Source organism: Alosa pseudoharengus, unplaced genomic scaffold (genome assembly GCF_046254945.1).
Source record: "Alosa pseudoharengus isolate Yale_2024_CS ecotype anadromous, Long Island Sound unplaced genomic scaffold, YU_APseudo_1.1 YU_APseudo_1.1_scf_15, whole genome shotgun sequence".
NCBI lineage: Eukaryota > Metazoa > Chordata > Actinopteri > Clupeiformes > Clupeidae > Alosa > Alosa pseudoharengus.
Genome location: NW_027468620.1, coordinates 26,401,663 through 26,416,417, shown reverse-complemented (window position 1 = coordinate 26,416,417; position 14,755 = coordinate 26,401,663). Strand labels below are relative to the sequence as shown.

The following is a 14,755-nucleotide window of genomic DNA, read 5'->3' as shown; positions in this document are numbered from 1 at the left end:
GAGAAGCCCATGCGCTACATTCACAAATCTGGACACAGGAGTGCAGTAATTTGCAAGCCCTTGACGTAAAATAGACTAACTCTTTTTCAGATCTAACAACCCCACAACAGAATATAGAAAAGGAAGCACGTAGCCTAGGCTACTGTTGAAGATGATTTTATCTTTCAGACCTGTTAGGTCTAAGTGTACAGGGACGTTTGGACATTTATCCATTCTAATATGCAATTTCCATTATCCCAGCACCTTAACATTTATGCCATTCGCTTTCTATAGGCCAACTGGCCTAAGCGTTCAAAAGTTGTGTATGCATTATGATAAAGGAAAAATCATTGTAGCAGTTGCATAGCTGTACACCTGTAGTGATGTTCCACGATTGGGCAAACCTACATAAAATACTGTACCATCACCGCCCCCTGTGGATTAACTAAAAACTCGCACCAGCCTCTTGAGTCTTGTGCAGCACTGCGCAGACGGGCATTCATTCAGGGATCCATGAAGAGGCACGGGGCGGCACGTACACATTTGGCAGAATTCCTCAGTGGAACGGTTCCTGGAGAAGCAAAGTAATCTGATATGTGTAATCAAGAGGGAATGCGCCCTCTAAAACATGGGACGTTTACCATACTACAAAATGTTTTAGTCTACAGACCAGCGATAGTTTATTTAAAGCCATTAAATGACACTATTCGAGGTTATGCCTCGAATTATCAACGAAGACATCGAAATACCTAATCCAATAATTTTATTCTCTAGTTTGTCTGAAAATTTAGCAGGAACGTAAACTTCATCAACTACCACAATGCTATGATACATTTATTTATTTATTCATTATTTTTAAATAATATCGTGAGCAAAATTAAAATTATGCCTAACTTGTTGAAACCCTCATTAACCTTTTATAGCTGCAGGCCACACATTTTCAAATTATAAAATACTGTGGGAGTTATGTAGCCTATCTAACCGTTTAAATTTAAACAGTCATTCCGTAAATAAGATTATTCGATAAGCCTCAACTTTTGTGGCTTGTTTGCCGATAAGAGTAGCCTATTCAAAATACATTTCCCGAAATGCACTAGGCTACTCTTTACGCATTTATATGGCGCAAGTCCTAGAAATGAAAGGTGTCCGTCTTACATGCCAGTGCTGAAGAAGATAGGAAATTAGATAGACGTTCTTCGACTCTTACGTGCGATATACTATTACAAAAACATACCCCCCCCCCCTCAGTTTCCTGATTAATAAATTAGTCCCTGTGTGAAGCAATATTTCTGTAAGACATTGCCTCGATGCACATCCATAGCCTACTGACGTTACGTAGGCGACAGCAAACGAAGAACCCCACGCCGAGTTGTTGTCGTCTTTTAAATTTGTATTTTGTTGTTGGAGGCATTGAAAGTCTATTATTATCAAGTGGAACAAGGATACAATTAAGTCATGAGCAAAAGAGAAGGTAATTTGTCGGTGTCTTTTTCACGAGACTCACGACGCATACGGACATCTCCTACATGCACTCACTCGTTTGTGTTTGTTGGCTTGCTTGCAGCATTGCATGTTTAGGCTACATACAGCAATGGACGTATAGCTACAATGTAATATACTATTACAGATTTCAATGTATTTGCCCGTTGTCGCACTGAGCTGAATCACGGAATCTTTTGTTCTCCTCAGGGGAAGGATGTCCCCGCAAAAAGAAAACCGATGGTACACAGATTCAGAAGAACGATCAACGTGAAATTTCTAACATAAACCCATCTTCAGCTGTGCTGTCTTCTTTCAGAGGTAAAGGCCCTGTTGCCCTGCCTTGCGGTAGGTCAAACTGGGTTATTCAGCAGAGATTCCCAATCCTAATCCCTGTCCAATCATACTGCGTAACTTCATTGGCGTCAAAGAGTTCACGCCATAATGTCTAGACACTATGGGACAATTAAGAGCGTTGAGGTACAGAATCACTGGGATTTGAATAGTTTGACCATAAAATGTGTAGAATGTTCTGATTAAAAAGGTGCCAGGTGTTGTCTTGTCTTATCTTTGTACTCAGTTTAACACTTACGCATGTAGGCTCATTTGTTTCCTTCTTCATGTCAGCGTTTCAGCAGGAGCTTGACACTAAACATGACAAGTATGAGCGACTGGTCAAGATAAGTCGTGACATCACAATTGAAAGCAAGAGGACTATTTTTTTGCTTCACAGAGTTACCAGGTAAAAACAAAATATATTGCATATATCCATCCACGCTTTGTTGGATGTTTATTTGATAAATAATGGAAATGTTATAATATCTCCAGTGTTCCAAATGTGGAGGAAGTGTTGGAAGAAGCTGATGGGAAGCTGGACAGTGTGAGGCAGAAGATTGGGCAGATTGCGGAGGAGCTGAGAGGGGAGGACTTGTATCAGTTCCACAGAGCTTTCACCCCTGGTGAGTGAGTGCACAAGCCCCTGCCTCCATTGCGCAGTAAAAATACCAGCATTTGTTGTTACACTGTTGTCATGATGGCAGCGATGCCGAGTTCAGGTTGTGATTACTTAGTAGAAGACCATACGATGAAAGGTTTGCACCAGAGATTCTTGAGTGCTAAGTTCCGAAATTGCCCTGATAATACTTGGATTCAGGTGGGTTACTGGTTAGATCAGTGCTTTTTAACCATGTGCTTTATACTATGCCTTGATTTTGGTAGAAAATTCTCCAAAAATGTCCTAGAACTTGATACCACATATTGCGTGGAACAGATTTTTGTGCTAAAACAGTTGTTTTCAGGGATAAGCTGAAAGCCAATCAAATGTTACACAACACGCGGGACACAACAACAACTTTGGTTGGCGGCAGATGTAAATGCATCGGATTGCGCCTGGGATTGGTCAAGGCTTCTTTTTTTGTATAACGTGCTGACACTAGCCTAAATGCCCAACCAAAAGCAACAAAACAAAATCACCAAGAAAGCAATCCTTTGCACAAGAAGCATCATCAACAGAGCAGCCTTCGTTAGTATTTCACTGCGGCTATCAAACAGGCACCTTCCGTCATCTGTTTTTGTTGAATTAGGCCCACAATACATAGCCATTCCCCATCCACCTAGATCTTCTTCCAGAAAGATCTAGTCTGGAACACCATAGTTCATAACCGTTTCCCTCAGACAAGAAAAATGTCAGGCCAATCAGTGTGACGAGAGGGGTAGACGAAACCGAAACTTAATGCAATCAACAGTAGCAGCAACACCTGCAAACATCAAAAAATGCAGTTGGGAAAATGCTGAAATTTATTTACAGCAAAGGTAGACCCATATAGATTGTTTCCTGACTGTTGATACTGTTTATTTTCAGTTTGTAAAGTTTAGGTTAAATAGGAAGTAACATTCGGAATCTCTGATCAATGTGATTGGTAAGGCTGGACCAATGATTTCAAAGTTAGTGCCAGTTGCGATGCAAGTGTTGGAAACGAATCCCAATCATGAGTCACCAGACTCTATTCACTTTGTGAATGAGTTTGAATTTTTCCAGGCTACACGACACCTTCAGAATACTCAAAAGTGGTGTCTGGGTTCCGGACTCATCCCCCCTCCACACTTGTGATGGGTTCCCTTGTCTTGTTGGCCATTTATGCACTGATTGTTTATAACGTCTTTTGCATTCAAAGATCACATCAATGTATTTTACCCCTTTTCACACAATTTAAAATTCTCTGTGAGGTCTTGATAAAACATCTGTGTCATACTTAACTTTGGTTAAAATACCAAACGGAAGAAGCACCACATCACCGTTTCAACCCTGTCTGAAGAGCCCAGTTCAGACCGCCCTATTTATGTGCCTGTTCCTTTTCAAACACAAGCATATTGCATGATGGCTTTCCATCAATATTTTGGTAACAGGTCCCAAGCTTGTGGGACAAATTTTCGCACTTTCGTTCTTCAGTCGTGAGCGGAGACTGGGTCCAGATAGATGAAACTTAGATGGTTTAATCTATTAAAAATGATCCCCTTCTTGATTTCATGAAGGTAGGAATCCTGAACTGCTCATTCTTATCTCACTGAATAGAGACCAGACTTAGGCAGGTCATAAACAAATGACTGGTGGGGTATACTACGAAGCACGTTAGACATATCTAGGCTATGTAGACATATCGAGGCTTCACAAAGCCTTGACTCGGGGGGTATACGTTAAGTGATACTACGATAGCAGTTATGTGATATATTTGTCAAACTAGGCTTTCAGCTCTGATCTGTGCACGTTCTCGGTGTTGGGCGACGTTGGCCAATCATGAAACGTGAAGACGCACAAGACCGCCTATATTAAAAAACAATTACTTCCGCATTTATGAGCGATAGTGTAATCTACACTGCGGTCATTTTTAGTGTCTAGCCTATACCATCAAATAAATCAATTGTCATCAGATGTTGTATGGTATGCACGTCCATAGTGGCATATTTGCACGCACAACACAATTAAAGCGCATTCGAGATCCAAAATGTTTGTAGAGGCGGAGCTCCACCTGTAAGATATATGACAGAATCCTACACGTGAGAGAACTTCGTTTTTCAAGAAAATTGATTGGTCAGTGGGCGGTAGATTACACTATTTGAGCTATAACTTTCCTAGTGTTCATGGGCATCGGAAAAAAAGAATTCCCAGTGAAAACATCATCATTCCGCATCATTCACGTCATGTAATGAGTGAGTCAGAGGTCGGAAACTGAGGCTAGATTTTGCTAACAGAGTTGCCCAGCTAGGGGCTCGTCATCACTTTTGTCGTCACTTTGTAGTTCGTTTGTAGTCCATGTGGCCTTTCATGTCCAACAGTTTTAATGTAAACTTGGGAATTTGCCGTTTTTGTCACTTGAAAGCTGCACATCTTTCTTTCACAAGCGTCTTACACTATATTTTAAGCAAATAAAGTTGTTTGTTTAGGATTAGTGAGCGTATGTTTAAACCTTTGTTGTGGCATCCGTGTTTGTCACACATTCCAACGGCAAAGCACATGAACACTTGCTGTGGGAAAAACAAAGTAGCCACGGGGGCGGTCCTCGTCATTCCCAAGTGCCATGAACGCACCATTTGCACATAACCTCCTCCCGACCAGGTTTAGTTGCGAGCATAAGATACCATGGTGATATAGCAATGCTAAAACAGATCCACTTTCGAGTCACAGCATACCCTGGCTTTGATCGCAACATACCTCGCTAACCCACTAATCGAGATTCGTAGTATACCCCATAGGTTTTGTTATTTCAGTGTTTTTGCTTTGGTAGCCATCCCAATGACCTAAATACATGTGTAAAGTCACTGAAAAAGTGACATTTTCATTATATGTTACTTTTAACATCTTTTACTTCTTGACTGTTAAAGGTATGCTAGCAAGTTAGTTTGAGCTCCTATGTCTGATTACCATTTCTTTTAATTAAATAGACATGTTTTAGCCATGCAGGTATTGCACAGATAGACCATGACTAATTCAAAGTTTATTCTGACATGGCATATTGCTTCTGCTCGGAGTGCAGAGTAAGCAGTTGATTTACAAATAATAATTGTGGGATTTTTCAGTGTAATGGGATGGGGGAAAATGGCACTGCGAGCTCAGAAACATTGAAATAGGCCCTTGCACTATGACTGTTGCTGGTTATTCAGGATAGAAACATCCGTAGAACATTTGAAGAAATGCACAATACCCAATTTGTGATCATAGTCTATTTCAGTGAGAAATCATTTATAGCTGATCTATCGATTTCCAGTTGGGCCTGTGAGGGGGGTAAATGGACATACAATCTTTGCACACCAGGTTTTTTTTTTCATATTATAAAAGGGACCAAATTTGTTTTAATGCAATTAGCTGGTATATCATACTTGAAAAGTTGTTGCAGTTGTTACATTAAAGCTCTTGCAGCCAGCAGGTTCACATGATTAACACACAGATTGGGCTCGTTTCCCCCTCATAAGGGGACCAAACCCTCCTCTGTTTTCTTTTTCATAATGAACTGATATGGGAGTCATTTTCTGAGAGCACCCATTCCACGTATACATCATGCAAATCCATCATAGAGCTGATAGAATGGGACTGAAACAACTATAGATAAAGTCCCCTTCATACCCTATCAGCATTTTTTTCTGCACTCTGCTGTGGAGACACAAGGTCTGTTGTGTTTCTGAGGAAGCCATCAAGGAGGGAGGGGGCTAAGCGTTTTAGCTGATAGCCAGCTGGTGGGAAGTGGTTTTTAGATTATGGTCCCAGGGAATTCACTGATTCATCCCTTGCGACGTGACCAATGGCACTTCCTATCAGTCATTTTTTTTTTTTTAAATGTATTTGATTTTGTCATCTTTATTAGATTGTGTGGGAGACCTATTATGTGTACCCTCTCACACGAAAGCTGATAAAAAAAACAGCCCGGTTGGAAGGCAGCTAGTTTAATGGTGTTGTTTTTGTGACCGGGCCATTACGGATATTGCAGGGCTGAATTTGACAATAATTGCCACTGATATGGGAAGCTTTGAAGAGTTTTTGAACAGACAGCCGATAAACCACTTTTTATGGTTTAGTGTGATCACTGCAGGTTCAAACACTGCTGGTTTTTTTTTACTCTTTGGGTCAAGATAAGCCCAGTCAACACATTTTTGTTCTGTTCTGTTTTAACACATGAAAATGTGCATGCATGTTCATGTGACGTTTTTCATGTGGCGTTTTTGATGTTGCTGCTTCAGCTGTGTGGTGCTTTTTCTTTTTGTGCAGCAAGTCGGTCATCAAATCTCTGACTCATGAGTTTCATTTTCACAGAACACTTTTTTTTTTTTTTACAGGTAGCTACTCACTTTAAATGTGGCATAAATTTTCTTTAGTTTACAGGTGTTTGTTGTAGAAGTCTGCGAGGGACGGATTTCTCAATCCCGTGCCTGCACGCACGCCTGCCTGCCCACCCGCCCCTGCAACATTCTCTCCCGCAATAATGTGCCACTTTTAGTCCCACTCCTGCCCGCATCTATAACATTAGGACCCGCTCCCGCCCGCAAGACATGCAGGTGGGATATTCAGTTTTGCCTTCTGTCTCACAAAAGGAGCACTTGACACACACAACTGAAAAAGACTGCCAGATGTCTGATTTTAAGTTTCTTGATTCTGAATGTAGGCTATTGTAACACAGCTATGCTAGCTGGCATCCGTTCTTTAGAAAGGCACTAACATTTGAAGTAGCCTGGTGTCCTCTTTCTCTGTCATGCTTTCGATTTCCTCCCCCAGAAAATGTTTAATTTGTTTGATGTGATTTCCTGTATTCTGGTGCATTTTGGGGATGGCCAATACTTTAATTCAATCAGATTCATAGCCTACTGTACATCCTGATGTGTTGATATTGAGGCAATGATTCCATGCAATGGCTTGGGCTTCAGGGCCCCCTGACCCCTTGGGCCCCTGGGCCTGGGCCCGGTAGGCCCGTGCAGTAATCCATCCCTGGCTGCCACATTTAAATACCTGACTGACATGCTGATCTCAGGGTTGAGGAAAGATGGTGGTGTGATGAGTCATGCCCAGTGGTATCCAATGGAGTGCGACTTTTGTTTTTTACCCATATTTACTGAACAGACAGGTCTTGGCAGGGTCAGGCAACCATGGGTAATCATTGGACGTTCTTGAAAACAGACATGCTGTGCACTTTATACGATGAGCCGTTTCAGATGAATGAATGCTGACCCGACAGACAAGCAAATAAAAAAGCTCGCTAGTACTACGCATTAATATGGTACCTCATTCATTATGCTGCCTTGAGAAAGGTACACTCATCTTATACATACCATTTGTCATTTTTAAAGTGACTTTACAGTTCCCCTAACAATGTGGGGTGAAATCCTTATTACTTAGTATGTGGGGACTAAATCAGTTATGTAGTCCAGACCTAGTAAGATAGTAACCCCTGTTTACTTTTACATGTAGCTATAATGTGCTTCTGTGCAAACGGCAAAGTGACTTACTGTTTTGTAATCGCTATAATTGCTATGCTTTGGGTATTTAGCAGAACAAGCTTTATTTTGGCCTTGCTCTGCTTCCTCTTGTTCCCATAGAGCCCTTAACATATGAATGATGTGTATTATGAATATTGCTTTATGCAACTGATGGGAATTATTTTTTATGTGTCATTTTCTTGCCCCAGACTAGATGCAGATTCAATGCAGATGTAGTTGTAAAATGCTCCCCACTGGCTGGGCACCATTTGCTTCTACCATCTGTCCACAAACTCCTTTGTTCTGTCTTTGGTTAGTCAAAGACCCTAGGTTAAACTTTAGCTGAATTATATGTTTGTGTTATTAACTTTAAATGTATTCATGTTTGGTATCATTTTTATAGTCTCAGTACAAGGAGTACAATGATTTAAGTGTAAGAATGTTTAGAACATCCTGTATAACATTTCTACCTGAGGAGCCTGCCTAATATGTTAATAGCAAGTAGGTGTGTGTAGGTGTCTCTGGGTGTGGCTGACTGGAACGGCGGGAAGAGAAAGCCAATCACAGGATGTCGTACCTATGACCACCACTTGAACCACACCTTTGCAAATTGAGCATAAAAGGCCAGTCTCTTCCGGTAGTCTTTAGAATTGTAGTCGATGCTTCCGAGCTAAAAGCTGTATTCTCCCTTGACGCGCGTTATTGTAAAGTAAAGCCTGAATCTTGGATATCTGGAATCCTGCCGAAGTCTGCTGTGTTTTTGTCAAGTAATTATTCACCACAATTACTTTCACAACTGAGGCTGCCTTGGAAACTACCTGGCTTAGTGTTGCAGATTGGGAGCAGTTCTGTAACAGTCAATGTCTTCTTGAGGGACATTTTAACATGATGTTGTACCTATTTTACTTTCTAGGCCTCAAATCAGTCAACCTGAATAATGGCGTGAAGCTATGCTAAGGACACAGCAATCCAGCAATGAGTTGCGTGTCTGGACCAAACACAACACCATCAGCCATTGGAAATAGAGAGTGTTGAGAGCCATTGTTCAGATAGCAAGCACAAAAAGAATTGCTGTGACAGTTGGGTCGACAGGACATAGAGGTCAACTGGTGGTCAGCATTTGGCAGGAGCTCCTTTTAGGACTTTTCTATTTAACCAGCCAAGCAATGCCAGGCGCCAACAGCATAATGACAGCTGACTTTATCAGTGCCCAGCCTGAATGTTGGCATCAGGGACCCTGTGTGTGTGGTGGACAGGACTGCTTGCTGATCACGTTTCCGCACGCACCAAATGTAACCTCTCCAGAGAGAAGGAAAGAGATATGATTAGCCGATCTGTTCATGGAAGACTAGGGTGAGGGGGAAAGAACTAATCCTTCATTCCACATATAAGTGGAATATCTTCTACTGGCATGGTGGCTGATAATTTGAAAAGATAAATCTTGTTAGGGGACAGAGGTGGTATTGAGAGGATTATAGCTTGCTTGGTGGTATCTGTGTCTTGCAAATGACAAGAGTTTAACACTGTGAGTTGAGTCCAAAATATTCTTATTTTTCCGGTTTTAAACTAGTGTTAGAGTAAGTTTGTTTAAGAGTGATAACGCAAGTTGGATAAGCACCAATAAAGTTGCCATGATGAATGTTATAGTGTCCCTATAAAGGCTTTCATTTTAGGATACCTAAAGGAGGTTATTCATATTCCTGTCCATGCTCCTGGGATTGTTTATGGCTTGGTCAGTTGGTTCTTACCGCTATGATTCATTGGGTGAGCTGGAGCAGCATTAGAGTTACCACCTGACTATTGGTTGATTTGATTCCAGTATCCCCTGTCCATGTTGTCCATGTTGCTTTGGATGCAAGTATCTGCCAAATACCTGTCACTTCATTTTACTTTTCCATTTACAGGGCCAGGGCTGTGTACAAGCACCAGTCTTTTTTATTGCACACACTAAAAATACAGACTGCAAGGAGCTATTTGCTCAAATTGTCAAAAAAGGTTATGAGTCTGTATTGTACCTCTAGGTTGTTGGTGACCCAAAGCATTAATATAACCATAGCCCTGTTTTGTATGCAAGGTTATAAAATAAGCTCATATGATCCCTTTCTAGTCATCCCTGTTTAATGACCCTCCGTAGGAATGTGAATCTTGTTTGGATAGATGTGTGTTTGGTTAAGTAAACCTCCAAAGAGATGCGTGTGCTGAAGGATGCCTCTGTATCCTCTTTGATAATCTTATCACTTTTCCTGTTAGGAGAACCGAACCCAAGGCTCATATGTATATAGCTTTGAAGTCAACAGCAGCATGAGATTGTTGTTGCTGTTTGGTCTCTCAAATTCATTGAGCATAAAGGCAGACAGTGAGTGAATGGGTGAATGTTTTACTCTTGTGTAAACTGTATTAGCTGAAGTTTGCCTTTGATGTTAATTGCAGCTGTTAAAAGTCAACCACAGACTTGTAGTCTTTCTAGTTATTTGGGTATTGCGCAAGGAAATATTGACTTCGGTCTAATGTGGTGGTTTGCACAAGAAATCTTTTGCCATGTGGCATGATAGAAAGCTGTAGCATTTCGTTTCATCTTCCTCAGATCTTTCTTGAAGAAGATATTTCTGCTTCTTTCTGCTTCTCAAATCAAGTTCATATGGTCTTTGTGTCTTCAGAAAGTTTCAAGTAGAAAAAACTGGAATATTTAACAATACTTTCTTTCAATTCAAATAAGCTACAGGCTGTATTCTTATGCGTTATGGTTTGTATATTATAGTATTTATTTATTTTCATTAGGCTATTGATTGAATTGATATTGTTTATTATTACTAATCTCCTTAATGTAGTCTTACCAAATGTTTAAATTGTTTACTGTTAAATTTAACTTTGTGTTGTGGTTATTTGTGTGTCGCTTTGGACAAAAGCGTCTGCTAAATACCATAATCATAAATATGTGTTGTGAGCTGTGTATTCAGGTATCGTATTCACATCCTTTCCAGGTATTCAGGAGTATGTGGAGGCCGTATCTTTCCAGCACTTCATAAGACATCGCACCCTCATCAGTCTGGAGGAGATCAATGCAAGGCTGGTGTTCATGAGGGGCGAGAAGGAAGATGCCAAGGTATTCCTCCCGTAGTGGTCTACCACGTAACACAACGTAGAACTCCTGTGTCAGTGGCTGAACTTAAAGCCTCATATTTGCTTCAGCAGTTTAGCAATAATATATAGTAGGATAATAATATTCAGGTAATGTGTGCAGGATGAACTTGGCCACTGCATGAAGATCTACGCTCTTCTGTCTTCCTGAGTTTAGTCATTAATGAAGTTGTCCCTCTGCATCAATTTTGTTCTTTGTATTATTCATTGCTGTCTGTTTCTCACCCACACATGCTCTTCCGGTTTCTTTCTGTTATTCTCCTCCATGCCTGTATATTTATTGAGCTTCATCCAGTATTACATGTACATAACCTTTTTTGCACAGTCTCTCTCTCCTTCCCCTGTCTGTCTCTTTGTCTGTTTACTTCCGAAATAAAGTGACTACGTTTTTTAAAGCACTTGCACCCTGCTTATCAGATGGGAAAGAATGGCTATCTCTGTTTTCTATTTTGAGCGAGAGACGATGAGCTACTGCACGGTGCACTGGCACAATTTTCTGAGGAGAACTGCCGTTAGGCTCCAAGCCAAACAGCTTGGGGTATATTTTTGGATTCTACGTGCTTACTTTAACGGGGGCACCAACATCTTTTTTGTTGTTGTTTGTTTTGGTTATGTGGTATAGATGTAATCTCAAGGCAGATTTCTCTATGACTTTCATTTGAAGTTGCAACTGTTGCGTTGAAATGATGAAACAGTTACATTTATAAAAATATCACAAGAGAATACAAAAGTATTGCAAAGTAGATCGAAATAATATCACAGTTGTGACCCTTCCGGGCCTCTATAGACATGTTTTTTTTTGCATTGCATAATAATTAGAACCAGTGAGAATATCTTTCATTTGTCTTATAATATAATTTTAATAAAGATTTTCATTATGTACAAATTTAAAGAAGGTTTTACAAAAGAATGCCTTTGCCACCACCCCACCAAAACTTTAAAATGATCTCTGAAGTGACCTCAGATGTGTCATCTGTTATTGTATTTAAATTTAAAACACATTTATATTGTTATCTATCAGCAAATGTTTAACTGTGGCTGGCGGACAGTACTTTACAGTGTAAATGTGTGCATAAATTGTGTAATCCCAAGTGGAGAATAGAAGCTGTCAAACTTTTCTCTTTGTTTTATGTTGTAAAGCGTTTTGATTTTAAATGTGTTAAATAAAATGTACTTAGTTTATTGTTAGTACTTCCAATTTCTGTTGTTTTGTAAACTCATCATCACAATGACTTTTTCAATAATTTTTTGCAATTCAACACAAACCTTTCTCCATCCTTTGTTCTCTTTCTTCTCTCTCAGAGTGACCAGGTCATGACCGTGCGGCAGGAGCCGGCCGTGCTGACCTTCCAGGTGACCCCCACGGACTACCTGCTGGGTGTGGCCGACCTCACGGGCGAGCTGATGCGTATGTGCATCAGCAGCGTGGGCAACGGCGACATGGACACACCCTTCCAGCTGGGCGGCTTCCTGCGCGAGGTTCACGATGGCTTCGCCTACATCGGCAACACAGGCCCTTACGAGGTGTCCAAGAAGCTGCACACACTCCGACAGAGCCTGGCCAAGGTGGAGGACGCCTGCTATACCCTTCGAGTGCGCGGCTCCGAGATCCCCAAGCACATGCTGGCTGACGTCTTCTCCAGCCGCGCCGTGCTCCTGGACCAAGATGAAGGCATGGCTTAACAGAGAGTCGGCCTGTGCTTCCCTTCTCATGCTAATTCGTTACGTTCTGCATGGGATGAGCATTCATGCATGTTTTCCCTATGTCGAGCCATGTGTTGTTTTTTGTAGTTATTTCGTTTGGGGGTGTGGAGTCTCTACAAGCTGGATGCAATCTCCAGTTAGATGTGGACATTTTGTTGGCTTTGTTGAAAAGCATATTGTTTGCTTGTTGCAAACTGCTATTTCATAATGATGTAAATGTGATTTATGTCGTGTTCAATTTATTGGTTTACATATTTGCATTGAAATGCAGCATTGATATCTTCAATGTATATGACTTTTTAATTAAACATTTTTTGTTACAAACTGTGTACTGTTTTTTTTTTTCTTTGAGGGTACTAAGGTATTTGTGGAAGTATGTAAGAGGGAAAAAAAAGTTTATTTTTCTAGTTTACATGTGTATTTCTGTCCTGTTTATTTTTCTACATTCTTTATCTCTTGCCGATAATCTCAGGTAGGCGCTTCCATTGTCCTCGACTGTTCCAGTTGTTGCCATGGGGTACGCCTGACTTGACAGGGACGTACGTGCTTGGCCGTTGGCATGTTGTGAGTACCACACATACCAGTCCACCCAGGAGAGTGGCGCTACCCGGATGCCCTACCTATCCCTCTAGAGGGCATGACCATGTCTGTCTATCTACCAACATGGCATGATTAAATTTCATAATAAGGAGATCTACAGTAGTATAAATTAATTTCTAAATAGGAAATAATTTATTTAATTGATTATCCAATTGTTCAGATTTTGGGTGCCGGAGCTGGTCCTTAAATTCTGCATTTACCTTTTTAATATATTCTCTATACATACAAAATATTACACTTTGTGTATATTGCAAGATTTTTATTGAGGAACTGGACTTTGGATGAAGATCACAATCTCTGATTTCCTAAGACTATGACATATTATTTAGGCTACATTTTGATGGAGTAGCTGTGCAGCTATCAATATAATGTAGTTATAAATATAATATGATCCACATTCCATAACATACTGTGGATTGTGATTTTGAGATATTCAAAGCATGAAACTGGACGGCTCCAGACTTGAGAACTTGGAGCTGTGGGAACATGCGCAAAGAAGGATCGCTAAGAATTTTCTCCAGCACAGAGTTGTTTTTTGTAATTTAAGACAAAGCATACAACTGGAGAGCTGAGCTCCGGGTCTGAGGGCACAGCGTGTGAATGCGAGCATTTTGAAGCGGGAACAACACCCTCTCTGTCTGGTGGGTGGTGCTTTCCCAGATGCCAGCTGCTGAGTTTTTCAGGGCCATTAGCAAGTGAACGTTTTGAGCTTGTGTTTTTTAAGTTAAGTGATTATATCTATCTCTGAAGATATTTATTTTAATATTGTTACGATTAACAAAGTGTGAAATGCTTAACAAATTCTGAATATCTTTCCTGTATGTGAGCGCAGGGGTGCCATCACTTGTGTGAAAGTAGTTTTGCCAAATTTCTTGCCAAGCCCAATGTGTTGTCAGGAAGGCACATTTGACCAATGACAATTTACAGGTAGGCCTGCTCTGTAGGCAGTGTTGTGCAAGTTCATACTTCAGCCCTTTGATCAGTGTAAACTGTGTATAATTTCAATTTCAATTTATTGTGCTTATAGAGCGCCAAAACATAACACATGTATCATGGCGCTTTACAGAATGTAGGCAATCAGAGAAAGAAGGAAAGAAAGGAAGAAAAGGAAAGCAAGAGAGAGGCCCATGGGTAACAGGGGCGAGGAAAAACTCCCTAGAATTGGAGATATATATAGGAAGAAACCTCGAGCAGATCCACGACTCAAGGGCCTGACCCATCTGCCTAGGGTCAGTACATGACAGTAAGGTCTGTATACATGACAAATGCATATGATAGTCGGGTGTAGAGAATAAGACATGGTGTTAAGCACTTGAGCTGAAAGTTACAAGAGGTGGGATGATTACGTATCCGTTATGGTAATTCGTTATTCCTGATTTAGTGACAGAAAGTTCAA

At 40.7% G+C, this 14,755-nt stretch overlaps 1 protein-coding gene across 1 annotated transcript; it reads left to right on the top strand.

Moving 5' to 3' along the window:
- Positions 1-1,216: 1,216 nt before the first annotated feature.
- tsnax (translin-associated factor X) lies at positions 1,217-13,083 on the top strand. The gene is made up of 6 exons (XM_076286059.1): positions 1,217-1,450; positions 1,669-1,779; positions 2,086-2,200; positions 2,287-2,417; positions 10,899-11,020; positions 12,358-13,083. The coding sequence occupies exons 1-6, from the start codon at positions 1,435-1,437 to the stop codon at positions 12,736-12,738; spliced, it is 876 nt and encodes a 291-aa protein (XP_076142174.1). The 5' UTR covers positions 1,217-1,434; the 3' UTR covers positions 12,739-13,083.
- Positions 13,084-14,755: the final 1,672 nt, after the last annotated feature.

Excerpts from the sequence above, each read along its gene's own strand:
- tsnax (XM_076286059.1), top strand. Across the intron at positions 1,780-2,085 it reads TGTGCTGTCTTCTTTCAGAG|CGTTTCAGCAGGAGCTTGAC; the intron begins GTAAAGGCCCTG and ends TCTTCATGTCAG. Across the intron at positions 2,418-10,898 it reads CCACAGAGCTTTCACCCCTG|GTATTCAGGAGTATGTGGAG; the intron begins GTGAGTGAGTGC and ends CATCCTTTCCAG.